The sequence below is a fragment of the Budorcas taxicolor genome, chromosome 22 (genome assembly GCF_023091745.1).
Source record: "Budorcas taxicolor isolate Tak-1 chromosome 22, Takin1.1, whole genome shotgun sequence".
Taxonomy (NCBI): Eukaryota; Metazoa; Chordata; class Mammalia; order Artiodactyla; family Bovidae; genus Budorcas; species Budorcas taxicolor.
This window is the reverse complement of record NC_068931.1, coordinates 23,595,929-23,623,303: the sequence shown is the minus strand read 5'-3', so window position 1 is coordinate 23,623,303 and position 27,375 is coordinate 23,595,929. Positions and strand designations below refer to the sequence as shown.

The 27,375-nt window shown below is 36.4% G+C and overlaps 1 protein-coding gene across 1 annotated transcript in view; it reads right to left on the bottom strand.

Moving 5' to 3' along the window:
* Positions 1-27,375, bottom strand: part of NOL4 (nucleolar protein 4) — a 467,403-nt gene that overhangs the window by 340,484 nt on the left and 99,544 nt on the right. Inside the window, exon 2 of the mRNA XM_052660447.1 lies at positions 11,319-11,468. Within this exon, the coding sequence (XP_052516407.1) occupies positions 11,319-11,468 (150 nt within the window). The remainder of the gene's footprint in view (positions 1-11,318; positions 11,469-27,375) is intronic.

The following is a 27,375-nucleotide window of genomic DNA, read 5'->3' as shown; positions in this document are numbered from 1 at the left end:
GATGAAGGCAAACAAGAAATAGAAATGATCTAAGTTAATTATAGCTAATTCATTTTTATAAGAAATAGTTTTTGCTCCACTGATGACACTTAAAATTTAGCTATCCTGCTTTGCAGAAAAGAACTTTATTTTCTATTTTTTATCTTTATTATAATGATGAACATCTTTAACTTGGAGTTGTATTTTGCAATAATTAAAATAGCCACGAACTGCGCAAATGTGATTACAGCGAAAAGAAGAGTCCAATAAACTGGAATTATATTTCCAAAGTTGTGGGCAATGTTTTTGTGTTTCTTATGTTAGAATATCTGGCTATTAAGGAACAGATTGTCATAACAGAGAATCTTCATATTAGATGAAAAAAAAATGAGCAGATGGACACTAAAAAAGTTTTTCTCCATACATGGCTCCTAAAAGTAAAATAAAGAGAATCCTTAACTGTTGCATGTAAATAAAATGACTCTGCACAGCAAATGTTTATTCAGTGACTCGCAGCATGAATAGCTTCTTAAATATAGAATTACACACATGGAAGTGTGGGGAAATTGACTTCCTCTATCTTCTGTGATATATTAGCGTTTTTGCTGGGGCTTAGGGAAGAACATGGAGAAGGCAATTGCACCCCACTCCAGTACTCTTGCCTGGAAAATCCCATGGACAGGGGAGCCTGGTAGGCTGCAGTCCATGGGGTCGCTAAGAGTCGGACACAACTGAGCAACTTCCCTTTCACTTTTCACTTTCATGCATTGGAGAAGGAAATGGCAACCCACTCCAGTGTTCTTGCCTGGAGACTCCCAGGGACGGGGGTGCCTGGTGGGCTTCCGTCTATGGGGTCACACAGAGTCGGACACGACTGAAGCGACTTAGCAGCAGTAGTAGCAGCAGGGAAGAACAAGCTGAATTCAACTTTTTTTTGGTCCAGAATTCAATGGCATGGTCAAGCTCTCATGGGTTCCTGTTTCAGCTTCCTTGGTTAAAGTTTACCCTTACTAAGCCCCGCAAAGGAGAGGGACAGTAGTACTTCTTTTAAAACATGTAGTCAAGAAAACTGCTGCCACAGTCACCCAAAACAGTCAAGATTTAGCCATCTTAGGAGAAACAGAAGAAAAATGGAGACACTTAGGCTTCACTTTACTAAGGACAGCAGTGAGTCACACAACCTTCACGTTGTTCAGTCGCTCAGCCGTGTTTGACTCTTTGAGACCCCATGGACTGCAGCAGGCCAGGCCTCCCTGTCCTTCACCATCTCCCTGAGTTTGCTCAGACTCAAGTCCATTGAGTCAGTGATGCCAACCCTCCATCTCATCCTCTGTCACCCCCTTCTCCTCCCACCCTGTCTTTCCCAGCATCAGGGTCTTTTCCAATCAGTCAGTTCTTCACATCAGGTGGCCAAAGGATTGGAGCTTCAGCTTCAGCATCATTCCTTCCAATGAATATTCAGGACTGAGTTCCTTTAGGACTGACTGGTTTGATTTCCTTGCAGTCCAATGCACTGTCAAGAGTCTTCTCCAACACCACACTTCGAAAGCATCATTCTTCGGCGCTCAGCCTTCTTGATGGTCCAATTTTCACATCCACACATAACAAATGGAAAAACCATAGCTTTGACTATAGGGACCTTTGTCAACAAAGTGCTGTCTCCATTTCATATGTCTATGCAATGTGCAGAGTCTGTGAGGAGTTCAGAGAATTTATGGCACCAGTTATTCACCTCCTTGCGTGGTCCTGCAACAAAACTTTCTCTGCTCCAGCATTTTGGTTTCTTTGGCCTCACTGTGTGTCAGGCACACCAAGGTGACCTTTGAAAACAAGGAATAACTAGAACTGTGTTGCTGGAACTTAGCACTCAGGGGTTAAAGATAAATCTTGGAGCACTTGGGGCAATGCCATATCTGGCCCCAAAGTCTGTAGTGCCCTACTGAGAAATACTGGTTTAGGCTGTACAAATAACTATGAAAATCAATGGATACATTTCATATACCAAATCACAGTGCCCAGGAATGCCTAAAAATATTTGAACACCAAATACAAAAAAATTTTGGTCCAAATTCCAATTCTTAGAATCCATTTTTTCACTATTCACCTCCTTTCTGATTGCTAAGGCCAAGGAGCAGAGCCATGCTCAACCATGGCTGTGTTATGGCAGAGGACATTCCCAGAAAAATGAAGGGGGAGGAGAGGGTGGGGAGGAGAGCAGATGAACAGAAGAAAAAAAAAAAAAAAAAACAGGAAAAGGATGACACTTGTTACTTATCAAATGACTAAAACTGCTCCAGATGAAGTTAGTGAATAGTACTTTCAATTCTGGAAAAGTCATGAATGAAAACATGGGTGGATGTTTTCCATGGGCCGCTGAGGGCATAGATGACACAAGAAAGAGGCTGCTCAACAAAAAGGCGTTTACGGCATCTGTCAGCTCACAAACAATTCCGAGTTTCTAGAAAATATCATGTTTCTAAATAGAAAAATGTGTACATAAAATATCATGTTGGGGCCAATGATTACATTTACACCTTTACACACATTAAATACTTCTGAGCCTCAAAACAACCCTACAATTAACACATGCAAAAACTGCATGCATAAAACTTAACTAATCAGGATTGAAACTCAAGTCTAGCTGACATCAAAGGTGGTACCATGTTCTTTCTATTACCTCATACCAATAGCCCATGTCCTAATCTTCTTTCCTGTTATATTTTATCCCAATTAAATAGGTATTTAAATACATATCCATGTGCATATACTGTAAGAAATTCAGGAGCTTTGATTTCTGACATCATCACAGTGTCCAGGAATATCTAAACCTCTGGATCCGAAGAAGAATCATCCACTGCTGCTGCTGCTGCTAAGTCGCTTCAGTCGCATCCGACTCTGCAATCGTCCGCTAGAAAGTATTGTTTGTCCTGTACAACTTGAAAAGCTGCACTGGCACATTTTCACCACAAGGGTGCACTGAAGTAGCAATTTATCAAGCTGGACATCAAGAATTAATGGTATTTTCCCAAAGGGTTAATTCCTTTTCAAGGAATATATCTATTCACAATAACACAAAATGTATCAATGACAGAATTTGTGACATTAGTTGACAATAAACTGGTTTGGATGAGTTCTTAAATATTTTGATAGTCTCAGCTACATAAAAGAAAGTTTCTGAGTATAAAGGATTTGCACTCTTACTCTGTCCACCTGGGCTAATTCTCAATAGAGCTGTATAAGAAATAAATCAATTCAGAAAAATGAATGAACATTATTATTCTGTTTTAGGATTGCTATTTAATAACTCTAATCGGCAGGCCACGGATTTACTTTTTCCTTCTGAGTTGGTTTTATGCATCTGACTGCTTATGCTTAGTCTGAGTAATTTTGAGTTATCAAAAATAACAAGTGTTCCTACATGAAAGTTAGGTTTAACGTTGTGTGTGTGTGTGTGTGTTTAGTCACTCAGTTGTGTCTGACTCTTTGTGACCCCATGGACTGTAGCCCACCAGGCTCCTCTTCCATGGAATTCTCCAGGCAAGAATACTGGAGTGGGTTGCCATTCCCTTCTCCAGGAGAATCTTCTCAACCCAGAGATGGAACCCAGGTCTCCTGCATTGCAGACAGATTCTTTACTGTCTAAGCTGCCAAGGAAGCTCTAAAGTTATGTGTCTGTGCTTCTGTGCTTAGTCACTCTTTGTGTCTGACTCTTTGCGACCCCATGGACTGTAGCCTGCCAAGCTCCTCTGTCCATGGGGATTCTCCAGGCAAGAATACTGGAGTGGGTTGACATGCCCTCCTCCAGGGGATCTTCCCAACCCAGGGATCAAACCCAGGTCTCCCACATCGCAGGTGGATTCTTTACTGTCTGAGCCACCAGGGAAGCCCAATACTATGTGTACCATGTTTAAGTTTGATAGCTGTTTTCAATACTCAGCAATCACCTTCATAAAACCTCTATACTTGGGGAGGGGATATGTGTATATGGTTGTGTATCTGATAAGAAATAAATCAATGCGTGAAAATGTAAGTGATGTGTTTATACCTTGCCTCAAAGATGATAGCGTAATTAAATGGAGCATCAAAGCTTTCCCTGAAAAACAAAGGGGGGCACATTTAACAAAGTTAAATAACTTTGCTACCTTATTCAGAGCCTGCAAAACTGAAGAAATCCTGGGTGCTATTCAAGTCAACACGAACTGTGTAGTGCAGGGTCTTTACAGCCACGGGCCACAGTTCTGATCTTATTTCATTATCTCCATTTATAGTAACATCTTTATACTACTTCGTTGGTTTCAAAAATTCAAGGACTTCACAGAGACAAGGTGAAATTATTCCTTCAACAAGCATTTATGGAAAACCACGAGATGGTCCTTTTACTAAGCTGAGACTATACAGTAATATGAGAGTTGGATATGGCACCCCACCATTAGGGACTTCACCATTTTTTTTTAACTTTGACACTAGCAATAAATAAAGGGGGAAAAAAGAAGGAAAATTTTGCTGTTTTCAGCAACATGGATGGACTTGGAGGGCATTATGTTAAGTGAAAAAAATCAGACAGAGAAAGACAAATACTCTGTGATATCACTTACGTGTGGAATCTAAAATATACAACAAACTATTGAATATAACAAAAAAGAAGCAGACTGATAGATATAGAGAAAAAAACTAGTGGTTACTAGAAGGGAGGATGAGGGGCAAGGGAGGCACAAACTACTGGGTGTAAGATGGACTCAAGGATATACTGTACAATATGGAAAATATAAGCAATATTTCATAGTAACTGTAAATGGAAAGTAACCTTTAAGAATTGCATTATATAAACTGGATGAAATAAACAAGAGGAATCACACAAAAGTACCATAAAACAGTTATAATCGAGTAAGTTTCAAAATAATAAAATATATTTTTAGATCACTGGCTTAATATATAACAGAATCACTGAGTTCTATATTAACAAATGTCTATAAAATATATTTGAGTTTGGGATAATTTTAAATTTTTTCCTACTTCTATTTGATACCCCAAACAGTTGCTTATTTAAGCCATTTCGGGGTGTAATAACAAAGATAAATAAACAATGTCATCTGCATAAAAAAGACAGGGATTTATATCTGTTTAACTGCTGTATTATTTTGCTGTTTTTTTTTTAACATTAGGTCCATGAAGATTGTTTACAGACATAAAATTAATTCCAAGCCCCAGAGAATATTTTCTTCGATCCTTGGCTTCAGAAACACCCTATATATGCACTTGGATCTGTGTCAGCAAAAGGAAGAAATCACAATAGTAAAAGGGAGTCTGAGGAGGACACAGGAACACAGCATGTTGATATTCTATCCGTAAATCATGACTAGGCAGTTCCTCCACAGAGAAATCTCCTTAATGTTCATAGTTTTTAATCTAACACTTTCTATTTTGAAACAATACTCTCATTTTTTACAAATATTTCATAAAAAGAAATAGGTGGGGTTTGCAGAGGCTTTTCATCCTCATCTTGATACCATGGGCTTCCCAGGTGGCGCTAATAGTCAAGAACCCACCCGCCAAGGCAGGAGACACAAGAGACACAGGTTCGATCCCTAGAGGAAGGCATGGCAACCCACTCCAGTATTCTTGCATGGAGAGTCCCATGGACGGAGGGGCCTGGCAAGCTACAGTCCATGCGGGTCACATGAAGTCGTACATGACTGAAGTGACTAAGCAAGCACACACTTGTTAACACGAGTTCTCAGCTTCTATACCATACATGCCAAAGGCTGCTACCCATGATGCCACGCTAAGACTCATACAAAAACCAGGCTGATTGTGCTACTTGGGACATTAGTAAGTTTATCTATGGCATGTCACACCTTTCTTGCCTACCTGTTCTTCAGCTAAACCCAGCTACATATGAGAGACAAACACATTTACAAAATGATTACCTAAAATGTCAATGACTGCTAGCAGCCTAATTTATTCTCTAGCTTCTCTTGCCCAAGGATATGTGAAGTCCATACAAAGATATAGAGGTCAATGGTTTAATCCGAAGAAATTAAATTCTAATTATAAACTTAAGGCATTGTGATAGGGAAGGGAAGTGATATTCAGAGATCAAGGCCTTCCTGACACTAAGCACAGAAATAGCTATAACCCCCTATTTCAGTAGTGTCTCAGACTAGAGGACTATAAGTCAAGTAAGACTGATGGTTACAGGATTATTTATGTTGACAATGAAATTTGAGGCATGATCACATCTGTTGCATTACAGCTTAAAATCACATTATAAATTTAGTAATGGCCTGCTCACCACATGATTCAGATTACTGCAAAAATTTTAACAAAACGGAGAGCAGTGAAAATCTGCTGACACTTGAGAGTCATTTTTTATCCCCTTTCTTATTTGATTGCTATTTTAAAAACTTGGAAAAAAGAAGTCTAATGACTACAGATACTTTTCATGATTATTATTATCATTATTATTTATAAGAGAGCTCTCTAGATAATAATAAAGCCAAAATCATCTATCTCTCTGCTATGCTCATCAGCCCATCTGCTTTATCAAGAGCAGGAGGCATTTCCCTGTTTGAATACTTCTTGTGCCAGCCAACTTGTTCACTTTGGTACTATTTTCCTTGTGTCTCCTGGTACAGTAATGGCTCCACACGTGCTGTGAAAATTGCTGTAATTCCTTCAGAGTTGGAAGAAAATAGAAATATAGCCCCCTCATTTCACATGTGCAAAAACTGTGGCCTAAGCCAAATAGAGGGTAGATGAATTGCTAGGAACTCTCAGAACTTTAATTTAGTTTTTATTTTTATTTTTGGACAGTAAAATGGTTGCAACTTTTGGTCATTCCTCTTATTCTCAATTGACAAGAATTCTGAGAATTTTAACATAACAAACTAGCCTAAACAGAGCAAGTTAAAATATTCCACTTAACAGTAAAGGCACCAAACCTATAGATATTAATTTAAAAAAAAAAAACAGGATAAAAGTGATGCTGACTAGGTTTTAAGGTTAAGTGTTACAGGATCTGAAAAAATAAATACTTTTCCTTTCTAAAGTCAGAATAGGGATACAGACCTTCTGGCTCATATATTATTTTTCTATAGTATGTCCCTGAATCTTGCTGTTGTTCAGTCACTCAATCATGTCCAACTCTTTGCAACCCCATGGACTGTAGCCCACCAGACTTCTCTGCCCATGAACATCCCTGAAGAGGAATATTCTATTCATATTGAAAGTAAATTCTTTAAAGAGAGCCAGTTTTAAAATTTTTCAGAAAAGTAGTTGAAAATTAACATAAGACTGGAACTTGGGAAGAAGCAAAGAAATACCTGAAATTCTCATAAACATCATCTAGCAGGAAAAGTCCTAAACAAAGGGATCCTGGCTTACTTCCATTCTTCCCTTCAGCCTGGTCAAACCCTGGATAACAGTTATGCTGTGGACTATCAGAGACTGTGACATGTATAAGATGTACACAAAATAATGCCTCAGTCATGACTTTTCCTCTCTTTCCCAACATGGAGGCATTGGGGCAAGCAGAAGAAATTACATCCATAATTATAATTAGGACAATGATGGAGCTATGTTGATTGCCCTGCTTATCCTTCTACCTGGTACAAGATTAGTGATTGGATAAAGGAAAAATAGCATTATTCAAAAGTTGACCACAAGGCAAGCACTTCATGAATATTAACTGACTTATTTTACCATGCCGTGTATATCATTATCTAAACAGGAGGGGGAAAAAAAGCAAATAAGTGGCCCAAAGAGGCACAGAGAGGAAGTACTAAATCTGAAATTTAAAACTGAGCCTGCCTGGCTTCTGGTCTACTTTCTTGTAGCTGTAGCATATGCTTTCCATTCAGAATTAAATGAATGCAATTATTGGCAGCTATATATGTGAGTAATACGTGTAAACTTACTGTTTCACACCACAAGTTACATGTGTATGGGTACATTTACACGTATATATGCAGACTGTTCTGTCTACTGAAAACACTGACTTTTCTCACTAGTTCCTGTATTTCTACCACTTGCTTCTATTTTAGCAAGAAAGAGCTTTGAACTTTATCCTTTAATTGGACCCTAACTAAAGACACCTTTCTGGGAAACCAACTGTGCTTTAGCCTGTGGCAAAACGCAAGAGATAAAAGACAACTGGAGAAGAGCTGTGTTTCCTGAAGGTGAAATTCAGACAATAGTTAAAGACGTCAGAAAAGTTAAGGACTGGAAGATAGCTTCCTGCATTCATGACTTTTTTTAAACAACGTTACACAATTAATTTTGAAGCCACTTTACAAACTGCTAAGTACACTTGCATTCAATCTTCAGTAGAAAGATATATTTAAGTTCAAATGTAAGTAATATCTGAATGATTCACACTTCTTCTCTACTCTGTTAATATATATCATCAACTCAAAAACACTGAAGGAAACACATTCAATGCACCAATAAAGGTTTATACAGAGAGACAAATGAAAGGGAAAAATACCTAAAAGACAGTAGAATTCAACAATGACTGAAAAAATTGTTTTTGATAGCCTTTACATATTCCTAAAATGTGTCATTTTATGTGGATTTTTAAAAAGAGCTCATAAGTAATAGAACACCCTCCAATTTTATCTCTAGTCAGATCAGACTGCAATAAAATTTAAGTTGTATAATGACTAGATATTTCAAGGAATGATATACTGCAGATAGGTAAAAACAAATGGCATTCAGAAGTTAATCCAATATTAAAGGACCACCATTTCCTGCAGAGTGAAAACACAGAAAAGATTTGCAAAAAAGGCAAAGTAAATAAAATGACCACTAAATCTATTGGTAATATTATTAAGACAATATGACACGTTTTAATGATTAGTTGTATAAGTATAGTTTCTTGGCCATGTAGCATAAGGGAGAAAAGGAAAGTCAATAAACATAATCATGCATGCTCTATGAGCCAATGTGTTAGAAATAGAAAATAATCTTAATGGGAACCATTATAATTGCAGTAGGTATCTAGCTAATTTTACCAGTGACCAGCCAATTCCAGTATTAGCACTGAGAACTAAATTCTGACCCAACAGTCTAGGGCCCTAACAGCCCTAAACCATTTCCTTTCAAATTACATTTAGTGTGATGTCCCATTAGCTGAACACTTTTATATTAACTTTTAACATTAGACTTAAATTCATTATAGAGTCATGTGTACAGTTTTGCTGGCAATGCAGCAGTGTTTATGTTTTTTCTTCCCCTATGATGTATGATTACTCCATAAAATGGAAATGTTTTCTAATTAGGATTCAATAGAGAGATACCAGAAGGCAAAAGATTAGGCCAGAAGAAATTTTTGTGATATTAGGAAAAGGTGAGAATACTTTAATTGCAAAAACAAAAATTAAATTTGGCAAAGAGAAGGATCTTCAAAAAGGACATTCTCAAGAGGGAATGGGTGATGCTTCAGACATTACTAGTATGTTCAAAGTTGGTATCTATCTCTACTCCAAAATGTAGAAAATGTCTCCAAAATGTTAATGCAAAATGATATATATTGGAAATGTATTTACCAATTTACTGGAAGGTTTTAGCATGCTTTATGGCAGTAGATCAGATTCTCTACATTTAGTAAAACATAGGATGAGAGATTTGGGTCTATGATCTATTTTTATTTTAATTGAAAGTCTCTAGTAAATGCACTTCAAAGATTAAATCACTTTCAATTGCTTTTGGCACCTACATAGATTTGGCTGTCATATGATTACTGACAATGAAGCTACTTGGGCTTTTTGTTGGTTTGCTTTCATTTAATACAATTGAACTTATGTATTCCTACCTTACAAAGTCCTATTAAGTTCAGGTAGCTATTTTGTAAAAATGAATTATCATTACCATAAGAATACAGTTAGTGATATTAGTAGATCAGTATATAATTTTTTGTCCTATTAGTATCTAGAGATACAGCCCTGGCTTAGGAGACAGGCAAAATGAGTATGTTCAGTAATATTAGTTTGCACAAAAAAAATTTAAGAAGCTAGATCATTGTCATTAGTCATGATAAAAATGTCTCCTAGGATATGTAAGTCAAAAGAAAGTTTATGTGGCAGAATCATGTAAGGAAACTTACAAAAGTGCCTGCCCACAAACCATGCAATCTGGAAACAGCCAAGAAACAAAACCATAGAGAAGGAAAGATAAATACAACATGTATTAGGGGTTATTATGCAACTAAGATTCAATATGATCCTGGAAATATAGCAAAAAATAGTTATGGAAAAGAAGCTATTTCTTATGCTCAGTAGCTAATTTTCAAACATATGTACCTGTATTTGAAACTTTGAGCATTTCACACATTTTTCTGTATCTGAAAAAAAAATGGATCCAGACTGATATTGTGTATAAATATAGCTGAAAACAGTTAATATAAAGGTAGCCAAAAGCAAAGTTCAATAAGAATCATAAAAAGAGGATATTGTTCTGATTGCTGATAAAGTATTTCTGATGTACACTTGCTCATATTGGAAAAGAATGGTTTACTGTTCAATTTTCCTAGAAAGGATGAATTATCTATAGTAAGATGATTTCATAAAATGTTGAATTAAATTAAAAACTAGAATAAAATGTTTAGATCAAACAGTAAGTATAATTAGAAACTTTAGAAATAATATATAACTTCATTTTGACAGTAAATATTTCAAAGTCTAACAGTTAATTAAATCTGTTTCTAGATAATTTACAACAAAAACATTATATATTTTCATTTTTAATTGATCAAGGGCATTAGACTATAAAAATAACACATATTTAAAAAATAATCTATACTGGAAAATTAAGAAATGCATACCCTTCAGGGTAAATGTATTTAATACAAGGTAATATAAGAAGAGGACATAAAATCTTCTTATTCATGTGATTATAAGTATTAAATAAGAAATACCCAAACATATTGATATGATTTGAAGGGGAAGGACAGTTAAGACAATAGTGGTAGTAAAAAGTTCATCTGTTCCAGTACATAATTCATATTGTATGATTTGAAAATATATTATGTATTGAACATATAACACAAATAATCCTCCCATGTGGGCATTTAACTGGGACTAACCACATTGTATGCTTATCTTTAAAAAAAAATGATAACGCTAAAAACACATTTGAACTATATGAAACAAACTTAGTGAACATACAACAAAAATAAAATCAGTAATAATAATAGTTTAAATGCTGGGTATGACCATGATACAGTAAAATTTATGTTGAAAATAAAATATTCATAATTATTTAACCCAACTTTCACAAGCATACAATATCAAATTTCAAAATGCATGCCTTTTTTTCTCTGTTATTTTCATTTCTTAACTTACTGCTTTGTAAGTTCTCTTTTGTCCAGCATGTTTCCGAATTTGTTCTCCATTTGGCCCTGTTTCCACATGCATTGAATAGATAATGTCAAAGAAATCTTCAACCACAGCTACCCGCCGCAAAGATAGCTTCTCATCTACCCCTACGCCATCCTGTAAACAAAACCAGAAAAAAAAGGCATAAGATTAATAAAGATGTATTAAATACATAAGATTAACACATAAGTTTCATTATACAAAAGAATTTTGATAAACCAAACCAAATAATCTAGATAGGAAAATTGAAAATGTAATTTAATATCTCATTTTATACTTTATTTACATATAAACTTTAAGAAACGTGAAAAAGATATTTGGCAGATTTAACCATGCCAACAAAGGTCCATCTAGTTAAGGCTATGGTTTGTCCAGTAGTCATGTATGGAAGTGAGATTTGGACTATAAAGAAAGCTGAGCACCAAAGAATTGATGCTTTTGAACTGTGGTGTTGGAGGAAACTCTTGAAAGTCCCTTGGACTGCAAGGAGAGCCAACCAGTCCACCCTAAATGAAATCAGTCCTAAATATTCATTGGAAGGACTGATGCTGAAGCTGAAACTCCAATACTTAGGCTTCCTGATGCAAAGAACTAACTCATTTGAAAAGACTCTGATGCTGGGAAAGATTGAAGGTGGGAAGAGAAGGGGATGACAGAGGATGAGATGGTTGGATGGCATCACTGACTCAATGGACATGAGTTTGAGTAAACTTTAGGAGTTGGTGATGGACAGGGAGGCCTGGTGTGCTGCAATCCATGGGGTTGCAAAGAGTCAGACACAACTGAGCAACTGAACTGAACTATATCATACTTAACCATTAATGCAATCTTTTAAATTTTGCAATGACTTAATTGTAACTTTCTTAAACAGTATAACTTTCTTAAATTATTCTAAAATATATTATTAAGGCCTAGTATTTTATTGCAATAATTTCTTTCAGATATTGATTCATTTATCTAATCAATATCTACTGTGTCCCTGGGTACTGGACATTGTTATTAGAGAAATGAAAGAAATAATATGAAACCTCTACCCATAATATCATAGAGTCTAGGAAAGAAAATTCATCTATTCTTCTATCCACATTAGACTAAGGAATAGTATGTGTTAAAGCTTAAAACTGTGAGCTCCAGAGATTATCTAGGTGTAAACTTTGGATCATCCACTCAGAAGTTGTGTATTTTGTGTGTATCACCTAAACCTCTCTGAATTTGTTTTCTTACCCATAAAATAGGGATATTAGAGCTTACTTAACAGAACTGTAATCGTTAAATGAAATAATGTATGTACAGGATATAACCCAGTGTTTGCCATTTAGTGAACAGTCAGTAATTTGTGGCTTTTGCCATTCTCATGATCATGATAAAAATATAAGTACTAGGGCAATTCAGAGAATAAAGATGTCATCTCTGACTAAAGCACCTTCATAGAAGAAACAGAATTTGACAGTTTGCTGAAGCAGGGGATACATCATGGCAGAGAGAAAGGCCACAAGGAGCCAAAAGTTCCCATACATGATTGAGAAGAGTAAATAGTAAGCTTTGAATGAGATAAGAAATAAATTTGATCTTATGGCTCCACCTGAAAGAATTCACTACTTCCGAGTGGAGAATCTCAAGTACCACTGATTTCTAGAGTGCCCATTTTTAACCTTTAACCCTTAGCCTAATATTGATGACATCATGTACATTTTTATTTCTGAAGTGAAAGGTTTTCCTACTTACAAATATACACACACACACACATTCAGACAGTGTTCTTATTCAAACGTTATTCAACCTGAAGTAACACTGCATTTCCATCAGTGCTGGCACACAACAGAAGAAGGTGATTAACCCGAGCAAAATCATTACGTAGTCAATGAGTCAAATGGCAAAGCCTCTTTGAACAGTAGTGCCAGAAGACTAAGCTCACTGCAAAACTGAAAGCAAATTCATGATGTTTTTTGTTAGTTTGGTTTTATTTTATTGATTTGTTTCTGGTTTATAATAGATCTCAGAAGCAGCAGTGCCTAAAGCAGGATATTAAATAACTATATATATAAAGTTTTCTATATGGCCAACTGCTGAGTTTTCCATATTTCCTGGCATATTGACTGCAGCACTTTCACAGCATCATCTTTCAGGATATGAAACAGCTCCACTGGAATTCCATCACCTCCACTAGCTTTGTTCTTAGTGATGCTTTCTAAGGCCCACTTGACTTCACATTCCAGGATGTCTGGCTCTAGGTGAGTGATCACACCATCGTGATTATCTGGGTCCTGAAGATATTTTTTGTACAGTTCTTCTGTGTATTCTTGTCACCTCTTCTTAACATCTTCTGCCTCTGTTAGGTCCCTACCATTTCTGTCCTTTATCGAGCCCATCTTTGCGTGAAATGTTCCCTTTGTATCTCAAATTTTCTTGAAGAGATCTCTAGTCTTTTTCATTCTATTGTTTTCTTCTATTTCTTTGCATTGATCACTGAGGAAGGCTTTCTTATGTCTCCTTGCTATTCTTTGGAACTCTGCACTCAAATGGGTATATCTTTCCTTTTCTCCTTTGCTTTTCACTTCCCATCTTTTCATAGCTATTTGTAAGGCCTCCTCAAACAGCCGTTTTGCTTTTTTGCATTTCTTTTTCTTGGGGATGGTCTTGATTCCTGTCTCCTATACAGTGTTATGAATCTCCACCCAGAGTTCATCAGGCACTCTATCAGATCTAGTCCCTTAAATCTATTCTTCACTTCCACTGTATAGTCATAAGGGATTTGATTTAGGTCGTACCTGAATGGTCTGGTGGTTTTCTTCACTTTCTTCAATTTCAGTCTGAATTTGGCATTAGGAATTCATGATCTGAGCCACAGTCACCTCCCGGTCTTGTTTTTGCTGACTGTATAGAACTTCTCCATCTTTGGCTGCAAAGAATATAATCAATCTGATTTCAGTGTCGACCAACTGGTGATGTCCATGTGTAGAGTCTTCTCTTGTGTTGTTGGAAGAGGGTGTTTGCTATGACCAGTGCATTCTCTTGGCAGAACTCTATTAGCCTTTGCCCTGCTTCATTCTGTACTCCAAGGCCAATTTACCTGTTACTCCAGGTGTTTCATGGCTTCCTACTTTTGAATTCCAGTCCCCTGTAATGAAAAGGACATCTTTTATGGGTGTTAGCTCTAGAAGGTCTTGTAGGTCTTCATAGGACTGTTCAACTTCAGCTTCTTCAGCATTACTGGTTGGAGCATAGACTTGGATTACTGTGATATTGAATGGTTTGCCTTGGAAACAAACAGAGATCATTCTGTCATTTTTGAGATTGCATCCAATTACTGCATTTAAGACTCTTTTGTTGACTATGATGGCAAAGAAAGGCAATGCCAAAGAATGCTCAAACTACCTCACAATTGCACTCATCTCACATGCTAGTAAAGTAATGCTTAAAATTCTCCAAACCAGGCTTCAGCAATACATGAGCAGTGAACTTCCAGATGTTTAAGCTGGTTTTAGAAAAGGCAGAGGAACTAGAGATCAAATTACCAACATCCTCCGGATCATTGAAAAAGCAAGAGAGTTCCAGAAAAACATCTATTTCTGCTTTATTGACTATGCCAAAGCCTTTGACTGTGTGGATCACAATAAACTGTGGAAAATTCTGAAAGAGATGGGAATACCAGACCACCTGACCTGCGTCTTGAGAAACCTATATGCAGCTCAGGAAGCAACAATTAGAACTGGACATGGAACAACAGACTGGTTCCAAATAGGAAACGGAGTACGTCAAGGCTGTATATTGTCACCCTGCTTATTTAACTTCTATGCAGAGTACATCATGAGAAACGCTGGACTGGAGGAAACACAAGCTGGAAACAAGATTGCCAGGAGAAATATCAATAACCTCAGATATGCAGATGACACCACCCTTATGGCAGAAAGTGAAGAGGAACTAAAGAGCATCTTGATGAAAGTGAAAGAGGAGAGCGAAAAAGTTGGCTTAAAGTTCAACATTCAGAAAACTAAGATCATGGCATCCGATCCCATCACTTCATGGTAGATAGACGGGGAAATGGTGGGAATAGTGGCTGACTTTATTTTTTTGGTCTCCAGAATCACTGCAGATGGTGATTGCAGCAATGAAATTAAAAGATGCTTACTCCTTGGAAGGAAAGTTATGACCAACCTAGACAGCATATTAAAAAGCAGAGACATTACTTTGCCAACAAAGGTCCATCTACTCAAGGCTATGGTTTTTCCAGTGGTTATGTATGGATGTGAGATTTGGACCATAAAGAAAGCTGACTGCCAAAGAATTGATGCTTTTGAACTGTGGTGTTGGAGAAGACTCTTGAGAGTCACTTGGACTGCAAGGAGATCCAACCAGTCCATCCCAGAGGAAATCAGTTCTGAGTATTCATTGGAAAGACTCATTTTGAAGCTGAAGCTCCAATAATTTGGCCGCCTGATGCAAAGAACTGACTCACTTGAAAAGCCCCTGATGCTGGGAAAGATTGAAGGCAGGAGGAGGAGGGGACAACAGTGGATGAGATGGTTGGATGGCATCACCAACTCGGTGGACATGAGTTTGAGCAAGCTCCGGGAGATAGACAGGGAAGCCTGGCATGCTGCAGTCCACGGGGCCGCAAAGAGGTGGACATGACTGAGCAACTGAACTGACTGCACTGATCTTGAGAAAGCATAACAGAGCTGAAGGTATCGGGCTCCCTGACTTCACCCCATACTACAAAGCTACAGTGGTCAAAACAGCATGAAACTGGTAGAAAACAATATTACAATCACCAGGGAAGCAAGATATATATATGATATACATACACATAATAGTGCGCTACTCAGCCATAAAGATGAATGAGATGTTGCCATTTGCAAAAACATGGATGGACCTAGACAGTATTATATTAAGTGAAATAATTCAGAGAATGACAAATACCCCAATTTCACTTATATGCAGAATCTAAAAAATAAGTGAACAAACATAACAAGATAGAAACAGAGTCACAGACACATAGAACAAGGAGGTGATTGCCAGAGGGACATGGGGTAAGGGATGAGTGAAACAGGTGAGATAAATTAAGAGGTATAAACTTCCAGTTACAAAATAAATGAGTTACAGCATGGGAAATACAGGCATAACAATGTAATTTCTTTGTATATGAACTAGTCTTACTGTGGTGATCATTTTGTAATGTATAGAAATACTGAATCATGAGATATGCACCAGGAGCTAACATAATGTTATAGGTCATTTATACCTCAAAAAGCAAATAAGCAAAGTCACCGAAAAATAAATTAGATTTGTGGTTACTTGAGAAGGGTGGGATAAGGGGAACTGATTGGTGGTTAAAAGGTACAAACTCCCAGTTATAAGCCCTAGGGATATAATATACAATATGATTAATATAATTAACACTGAGAATGTTATAAAAGAGCTTTGATCACAAGGAAAACTATTTTTCTCTTTCTTTTACTTTACATATGAGATAGTGGATGTTCACTAATTGCAGTCATTTCACAATGTATATAAGTCAAATTATTTTGCCTTGCACCTTAAACTTACAGTGCTATTTATCAATCATATCTCAGTAAAACTGGATGAGCCCCCCCCCAAATATTATAAATCAGAGACCTGTCTTTCCACACTAAGTAACTAGAAAATGAGTAAAGTAAAACCAAGCAGAAGGGGAAAATATTTTTTAAAAGAGACAAATTAAAGAGAATAGAAAAAAATAGACAAGATCAGCAAAGTCAAAGATTAGCCTTAGAAAAAGTTTTCTAATTGACAAAAATTTAGCTTTACTGACCAAGATAAAAAGGGAGAAGACACAAATTACTAACTCAGGATATTAAGAGGAATACGCCTACTGACATCACAAAAATAACTGTATGCTAACAAATTAAATAAACACAAAAGATGAACAACTCCTACAAAGATACAAATCATTAAAACTAACATTAAAAATAGAAATTTTAAATAGGTCTGTCACAAGTAAACAGATAAAATTAGTAATAAAAAATCTTTTCACAAGGAAAGTACAAGTTCAGAGGGTTTTACTAGACCAAATAATCGAAAAATTAAGCTGATTCATCACAAATTCTCCTAGAAAAATCTATAAGAAAATACTTCTAAAATCACTTTATGAGGTCAGAATTACCTTTATATCAAAAATATTGGGTTAGCCAAAGTGTCCATTTTTAGTGAATTCTTGTGTGGGCATTTTAATATTAAAAACATAAAAAAAATTTTTGGCAAATTATGCTTAATTATTTCAAGAAATATAAAAATGCACCTGGAATGCATGTCAAAAATGGTTTGCAAAGTTTCATGCTGGAGATTTCTCACTGGATGTTTATCCACAGTCAAGTAGACTAGTTTAAGTTGACAGCAATTAAATCAACTGAAGGAGAGTTTTGGCCAATGCACTTAATATATCACAAAGAAAAACACTTCAACAAAATACTAATTAATAAAATTCAAACATATATATAAATAATTATGTACCATAATCAAGTGGGATAATACCAGATAGTTTAACACAAGAAAATGAATTAATGTGATATACCATATTAATAGAATAAAGGACAAAAGCATATGATCATCTCAACAGATGAAGAAAAATATTTGACAAAAGCAACACCCTTTTTGACAAAAACTCAGTAAACTAGCAAAAGAAAGGAATCCTCAATCTGATTAAGGGTATCTTTAAAAACCTCACACTAACATCTTATTTAATGGTGAAAGACTGAATGCTTTTCCCTCTAAGAACAGGGCAAGATAAGAATGTCTGCTCAAGCCACTTCTATTTAACATTGTATTGAAGCTTCTAGTCAGGTCAATTAGACAAGTAAAAGAAAGAAAAGACACCTATAGACTGGAAAAGAGGAAATAAAAATATCTCAATTTGCAGGTGACATACTCTTGTATATAAAAAAATCCTAAGGAATTCACTAAATAACTGTTGGAATTAATAAATCAATTTTTCAAAGGTAAGATTCAAAATCAGTACATAAATATCAAATGCATTTCTGTTCATTAGCAATGAACAACCCAAAAACAAACTAGGAAATATAATTTTATTTATGATGGCACCTAAAAAATAGAATGCTAGGTATAAGTTTAGATTTAATAATGTTACAGTTAACAAAAGAAGTGCAAAACTTGTATACTGACAGGTACAAAACACGATTTATAAGAAATTTTAAAGTATCTAAATTGGGGGCAAGAGGCGAAAGGGATGACAGAGGATGAGATGGCTGGATGGCATCACCGACTCAATGCACATGAGTTTTGGTGAATTCCAGGAGTTGGCAATGGACAGAGAGGTCTGGCTTGCTGTGATTCATGGGGTCACAAAGAGTTGAACATGACTGAGTGACTGAACTGAATGGAACTGACTAAAATATATGTATCCCATGTTCATGGATCAGAAGGCTTAATATTGTTAAGATGGCAATACTCCAAAAATGATTTACAGAATAAATGTAATTGCTTTAAAAGCTACCTAGTTTTTTTTATAGAAATTGACATTAAAATGTATATGTACTGCAAAGTACTAAGAAAAATTGAAATAATATTTTAAAAGAAGAAATTTGGAGATCTCACACATCTTGATTTCAAAACTTAATATAAATCTAAAGTGATAAACATAGCATTGTACCAGCATGAGAACAGATATATAGATCAGTGGGATAGAATTGAGATTTCAAAGATAAAACTTCACACTTATTTTCAACTAAGTGTCCAACAGGAGTGACAAGATACTGCAATGGAGAAAGAATAGTCTTTTCAACAAATGGTGCTGAGACAACTAGATGATGGTGGTGATCTAGTCACTAAGTCGTGTCCAACTCTTGTAACCCATGAACTGTAGCCTGCAAGGCTCCTGTCCATGGGACTTTCCGGGTAAGAATACTGGAGTGGGTTGCCATTTCCTTCTCCCAAGGATCTTCTGAAACCAGGGGTTGAACCCAAATCTCCAGCACTGCAGGTAGATTCTTCACCATTGAGCCACCGGGGAACGAGACAACTGGGTACCCGATGCAAAAGACTGAAGCAGCATCTCTATGTCACACAATGAAAATTAAATCACAATAGATCATAAATCTAAACATAAGAGCTAAAACGTTAAATGCTTACAAGAAAACAGGAGTATTTTTAACCTTTGGTAAGGCAAATTTTCTTAGTTATGAATCTTATTGCAAAAGCAACAAGAGAAACACTGATTAAAAAGAACTCCACCAAAAAATTTTTTTAAGTCATCCACAAATAGTACAATCAAAAAAGTGAAATGACAACCAACAAAAATGGGAGAAAACATTTGAAAATCTTCTATCTAGTAAGGGACTGTCATGTGAAATACATGAAAACACAACTCAATAATAGACAAATAATCCAATTAAAAGCTTGGTTTAAAAACTGAACAATTCTCTAGAGATGTTCAAATGGCTTCAAGGCACAAGAAAATATGCTCGACATCATTAGTAATTAGGGAAATTTAAATCAAAACCTCAATAGGATATTACCTCACATTCACTAGGGCTGTTATAATCAATAATAATAAGCACTGGTGAGAATAAAGAGAAATTAGAACCCCCTTGCATTGCTGATAGGATTGCAAAATGATGCCACTGCTTTAGAAAAATTGGAAGCAACTTGGAAAATTAAACATAGACTTATCAGATGACTCAGCAAGTTTACATCCTTGTATAAATTCAAGACAAATGAAACCATACATTCACATAAAATACATTGTACATAGTATAGAAACATATTTATAATAGCCAAAAAATATGAAACAATTCAAATGTCCCTGAACTGATAAATAGAAATAAAGTGCATTCATACAAGAAAGGCATACAGAGAAATAGGAAGTGATGAAATGTTGAATCATGGTATGACATGGATGAACCCAGAAGATACAGAAATAAGTAAGAGAAGCCAGTCACCAAAAAAATCACACATTACATGATTTCTTCCATACAAATGGGCTTTCCTGGGTGGCTCAGATGATAAAGAACCTGCCTGTAATGCAGGAGACCTAGGTTTGATCCCTGAATCAGGAGAATCTCTTGGAGAAAGGAATGGCTCCCAAAAGGGCAAATTTGCATAGATACAGAGTAAATTCTTGGTTGGCTTAGGACTTGGGAGAAGAAAATGAGGATTGACTGCCCATCAGTCCAAGTATCTTTTAGAAGACAAAAATGTTCTAAAATTAGTTGACAGTGATATTTTTATGCCCTTGTTATTATTGTTCAGTTGCACAGTTGTGTCTGACTCTTTGCAACACCATCAAGGACTGCAGCACGCCAGACTTCCCTGTCCTTCACCATCTCCCAGAGTTTGCTCAAACTCATATCCATTGAGTCAGTGATGCCATCCAATGATTTCATCTTCTGTTGTCCCCTTCTCCTCTTACCCTGTATTTACCAGCATCAGGGTCTTTTCCAGTCAGTCAGCTCTTTGCATCAGGTGGTCAAAGTATTTGAGTTTCAGCTTCAGCATTTGTCCTTCCAATGAATATTCAGAGTTGATTTCCTTTAGGATTGACTGGTTTGATCTCCTTGCTGTCCAAGGTACTCTCAAGAGTCTTCTCCAGCATCATAGTTGAAGGCATCAATTATTTGACACTCAGCCTTTTTGACTGTCCAGCTCTCACATCCATACATGACTACTGGAAAAACTATAGTTTGATTATACAGACCTTTGTAGGCAAAGTGATATCTCTGTTTTTTGAATATGATGTCTAGGTTTGTCATTGCTTTTCTTCCAAGGAGCAAGCATCTTTTAATTTCATGGCTGCAGTTACCATCCACAATGATTTTTAAGCCCAAGAAAATAAAATCTGTCACTGCTTCCATTGTTTCCCCATCTATTTGCCATGAAGTGGTGGGACTAGATGCCATGATCTTAGTTTTCTGAATGCTAAGTTTTGAGCCAGGTTTTTCACTCTCCTTTTTCACCTTCAAAAGGCTCTTTAGTTCCTCTTCATTTTCTGCTATAATGGTGGTATCATCTGCATATCTGAAGTTATTGGTATTTCTCCCGGCAATCTTGATTCCAGCTTGTGATGCATCCAGCCTGGGGCATTTCCCATGGTGAACTCTGCATGTAAGTTAAATCAACAGGATGACAGTATACAACCTTGACGTGCTCCTTTCCCAATTTTGAACCAGTCCATTGTTCCAAGTCAGTTCTAACTGTTGCTTCTTGACCAGCATACAGGTTTCACAGGAGGCAGGTAAGGCACCTATGAATCATTTATAACCCTATGAAAAGGCTAAAAAATTGAAATGTACACTTTAAATGAATGGATTGTACAGTATGTGAATTATATCTCAATAAAGCTGTTAAAAGATGTGGTCTTCAACAGTTTTGGATTCTGAGTTTAAAGATGTAAAAAAACATAGGAAGAGAATCTTATATAATACAAATTGAAACAGTCTGCAAATGTCTGAATGTCCAATGCAAACAGCTCAGTCACCAAGGCTTATAGCAGTGTATTGCTAAGTGTTTAACAGCTGTCTCATAAAAATATATAATACATATGGTTATTTTAAGTTTTAATGATATAAAAGATGTATAGCATGTAATTTATAAACAGTAATAAAATAAACAATATTTTCTACTGTAAATTCCATGAGACAATAAGTTTCATGAGCTAATACAACCTAGCTCCAGGATTTCATTATTTTATTTCATTCAGGATAAGTGAATGACATATTTAATGATTTAAGTGAATATTTTATAGATTGTTCCTATGGTCAACCACTGACCAAAAAGCTTCTGCAAACATAACCTTAAAAAATTAGCTGACCTACCATGTCACTTGAGGGTGCTATAAAAATATACTAGTTTTGAAAAACCTTTATGTTAATATAATAGCAAAACTAACCAGTTTTCTAAACTGAGTCTGTGATGGCAAATATGTGTTTTTTTTAAAAAATTAGTTTTTAATGACCTTATTATATTATATTAATATTAAAACTATATTTAGGGAAAACAATGGTTAAGCTCAAAAATGAGCCATCCTCACTTAACTTTCTGTTAGCTTACTGATTGCAAATGGTGAGATGATACACATATACATAAAAATTTAAAGCAATCACATGAAATTAATAAATGAGAGGCATGAAGCTTAGAGATGCCAACATTATTATGATCAAATCAAAATGTCATTCCTATTAAAAGACTATCACACAGTTCTACATATCTCCTCTTGGCATTACAGGATCTATTGTAAAGATACTATTCCTGGATGACAAATTCAACTACTGAAATTCCTCATTTCCAACTACATTACAGGGCCAGAGAAGAAAAACTGATAAAAAAAGAACCACTGTGGGCTATATTTCTCTCCTTCAATCCTTCCTGACCTCCATTCTCCACAGGAGACTGTATCAGCTTGGGAGGTAATATGGCAAGAAATAGATACAACTGATACTAGGATATCACTGAAACATACTATTTAGATAAAAACAGGAGCATTTATCAGAGTTTCCCACTCAATTAAAAATAATTTAAAGTCCAATTTTTGATACAAATATAACATCTACTGAAATAGTTTTCTTTTAAATTATAACTGAGAATTCAAACTAAGATCAATAAAGTACATTTACTGTCTAGGAATCAATGATTTAAAATAATCACCTTCCGTCCATCAGTTCGGAGAAGGCAATGGCACCCCACTCCAGTACTCTTGCCTGGAAAATCCCATGGACGGAGAAGCCTGGTAGGCTGCAGTCCATGGGGTCGCTAAAAGTCGGACACGATTGAGCGACTTCACTTTCACTTTTCACTTTCATGCATTGGAGAAGGCAATGGCAACCCACTCCAGTGTTCTTGCCTGGAGAATCCCAGGGGTGAGGGAGCCTGGTGGGCTGCCATCTGTGGGGTCGCACAGAGTCGGAGACGACTGAAGCGACTCAGCAGCAGCAGCATCCTTCAGTTCAACAGTTATAAAACAGGTATTCTAACTGGTAAATCATTTTTATAAACTAATTAATGTGATAGGTAGCAACTTTAGTGAAATATCTATAAATAAAAGCAGTATAAAGGGCTGCCAATCCATAAACAACAAATAAAACATAATAAAGACAGTGAAATAAATACAAAATCTGCAACTCTCAACTTTTATGAGGAGAAGGAAATGGCACCCCACTCCAGTGCTCTTGCCTGGAAAATCCCATAGACAGAGGAGCCTGGCAGGCTACAGTCCATGGGGTTGCAAAGAGTCGGACACGACTGAGAAACTTCACTTTAAACTCAAGAATTCACAGAGAACATCTATAAATCATCTAATCTAATCATCTAACGAGTTACCCTCATTCCTATCTTGTTTTGTTGACTCCATAAGCTCACTTCCTACTGGCAGGTTACTGGTCCCAGGCTTTAAAGAGTGATGAGGGATGAAATAAGAGGAACGCTTGGTATATAAAGACTCAGTGACAGTCACTCAGTCCTGCCTGACTCTTTGTGATCCCATAGACTGTACAGTCCATGGAATTCTCCAGAGCAGTATCCTGGAGTGGATAGCCTATTCCTTCTCCAGTGGATCTTACCAACCCAGGAATCGAACCAGGGTCTCCTGCATGGCAGGTAGATTCTTTTTTCTAATTAATTTATTTTTTAATTGAAGGACAATTGTGTTGTTTTCTGTCAAACCTCAACATGAATCAGCCATAGGTATGCATATAATCCCTTCCTCTTGAACCTCTCTCCCATCTCCCTCCCCATCCCACACCTCTAGGTTGATACAGAGCCCCTGTTTGAGTTTCCTAAGACATATAGCTGCAGGCAGATTCTTTATCAACTGAGCTATTAGGAAAGCCTGAAGTTTTATTTGTTTGCCTGTGCTGGGTCTTAGTTGTCATGTGGGATCTAGTTCCCTGACCAGGAATCAAACCCCGGCCCTCTGCATTGGGAGCACAGAGTCTTAACCACTGGACCACAAGGGAAGTCCTGTAAAGGCTGAAAGGTATCCCAAACATGGCTTACTGCAACTACATAAGGAAGGTGGAATATAGCTCTGCAGAAGAGATGCAATCGGAAAGCCGAGGTGTGGGGCAGTACAAAGAGATACAGGTCTTAGGAATTCACCTCTACTATATGCAAGATACTACAAGAGATCTTTAGCTAATTTCTTTTAACAACTTATAAGATGTATTTCCCTTCCTGAAAGAGTGTGTGATCTATAACTGAAAGTTTTAAGGAAGTATGCCGAAAGAGACTATAATTAGTAAAGTACAATAAAGCCAATATGCTCCCAAGGCTGGCTCCCAACCTTGGCTACACATTGGGATCTCCTAGTGAACTTTAAGATATAGCCTGATACCTAGGTTCCTGCCACAGGGAATGTAACTAGATAGGCATGGGTTTTAAAAAATCTCCCTCTGTAATTGTGATGTACAGCCATGGTTGAGGAATCAGGAGAGGGATGAATTATAGGTGAGAATGTGAAGTGAATGCTGAGCTCATGAACATCAGACTCCATAGTCATTTATTACTTTACATGCAGTGGGAAACCATTCAAGGATTTTTTAACATGAGAATTCCAAAACAGATTAGTGCCTTAAAACAATTCCTGTAATAGGAAAATGTAAAGTACTAAAATCCCAGTAAACAAAGAAGGCAGTAGCAAGAGGAGAAAGGAAAGCAAAGTTGAGAGAAGATTCCAGAAAGTAAAGTTCAGCCATTGTTGGTGACTGCTTAAAAATAAGGGTGAGTCGAAGAAAGGAATGAATGGTTTTAAAAGAAGAGCAGAGAAGTGAATGAGACCAAAAAAAAAAAAAAAAAAGTGGGGTTGGGTATAGAATAGAATGAAAGGGAGAAGCTGGTAGATGAAGCAGAAGCCACAGGGCTGAGGATGGAGGAAATGATCTGCACAAGAGCCGCAGTGTCCTAAGCCTGCCCTGCTCAAGTGGATCCCACGAGTGTGGTACCCATGTGGTCCTTTACCTTATAGTTACTCCTGGGTCTGACAAGGTTGCTATTCCCAGTTTACATACAGGACACAAGGCTCAGGGACTACAAGGAACTTTCTCAGATCACTGGATTGTGCTAGGATACAAAGCCACAGCTCCAGAGAGCAAGCAGTTATCCCTATGAAGAGGAAAAGTGACATGAAAATACCCATTCCCACTCTTTTTGTTTCCATCCTTATTTCAATTATATCTGAACCTGACAGCAATTACAAACAAATAAAGCAAAGAAACATTTGATGTCATAGCTAGTAACGCCTGACTAATCATTCAAAACTGCATAATTATTATAAGATCACCCATCTCCACTCTTATTCAAGCAGAATGTGCTAATTATCAAAGAGGCCATCTGCAGTCCTAAACTCAGTCTCTCTCTTTTTTTTTTTTAACCTAGGGGTAGATCTTGCCATGTGGCTCTCAGGGCTTTGGTTCACTCTGTATATTTAAAAACAAAAAACAACAAAGAATCTGATAAAATGATTTACAAGAGGCCTTCAATTGAAAAATGACTGATTTTTATGTACTGATTATTAAAGAAATTATTGAAGAAATTCACCCTACTTACATGTGAAATATAGTGAGTTTACAAATGAAATTAAAAAGCTGAATTGGTGGCATTTTTAGCTAACATCTTCTAAAAGGTTTGAGTTACTGTGTTTTAAAAAGGAAAATAACTACATGCAGAATTTTAAGCAAACAATATTTCAGAGAAAAAGACAGTACAAAGGAAATGTATTTTAAAAAGAAAAATACAGTATTTCAACATAAAATACTTCAACCTAAAGTACTTCAACCTAAACAAATACATTTTTGTGAAAGGCAGACCTCTACAAAATTTAGTAATTTTGTACCAGCCATTTATTTTCAAAAAATAGACAAAATTTAATTCTACTTCTTTCCAAAATTGATGATTTACCCAAGAACACAGCTTTGAATTCCAAGGTTATGTTTCTTCAATGAGAAGATAATTATAATTATTTATGTGGAATATTCATTATCTCGGCTACACAAACAAAAGTCCAAGTGACTAGGAGGCCAGTCCCTGCCAGCACAAAGAAGTCAGGAAAAACATTGCTTTGCCATATGTTCGGATACTGGCAAAAGGAGCTTTCCTTGTCGGTACTGTCTAATAGGAAGGACTTTTCACTACTTCCCTGACAGACGTTGTTGCAGCCCTTGAAGCACAAATAATTAATTTCCAATTTTGAGGTTTTAGCTAACCAATTATCATTTAGACTGCATGCACCTTATTGTTTTTCTTTATTCCATTGCATTTGTATTTATTAAATAGTCTATGCAGCAACCAACAAAAAGGTAAAAGCTAAAATTCCCTTCTTAACTGATTTAACATAAATTAAGCATTCATCTGGAGATATCTGATCACTTGAGCTGTCTCTTTTAGTCATCACTGTGGACCATTCAGTATTTGGCTCTGATGTGAGAAGTTCAAATGCATCGTCTTGCACTTTCCCTTAACTAACAGTCACAATCATTACCTAAAAAGTGGTAAAATCCCTTCTATACTTTGGAGCTAAGAATTAGAGCAATGCAAATAAAAACTGACTTTTAGAGACACTGATACTCACAGCAAACTTAATGATAAAAAATTTAATACACCAAAAGATATATAGTGTCCATGGCCAATAACCTATGATGTATGAGTATGTTTGGAAGAAAGTGGTAACAAGAAACAAATCACTTAAAGCCTTTGGAGATAAGAAGGTTATTTTGGGGACTTCCCTGTTGGTCCAGCAGTTAAGACTCTGTGCTCCCAATGCAAGGGGTTTGGGATTCAATCCCTGGTCAGGGAACTAAGATCCCACATACCACAGCTAAACCCATACAGCTAAGCCCATGTGCTGCAACAAAGACTCAGCGCAGCCAAATAAGTTATAAATTAAAAAAAAAAAAAGAAAGGAAAGTTATCTTTTGAGTCATAATTCCCCAGGGGTGGGGGTATCATCCAAACTTCTCAGCTTTCCCTGAAAATTCCATGACTCCAGTTTAGGAAAACTGAGAGTAGTGAGTTAGGTACATATGGCCACAAAGCAAGGATTTTT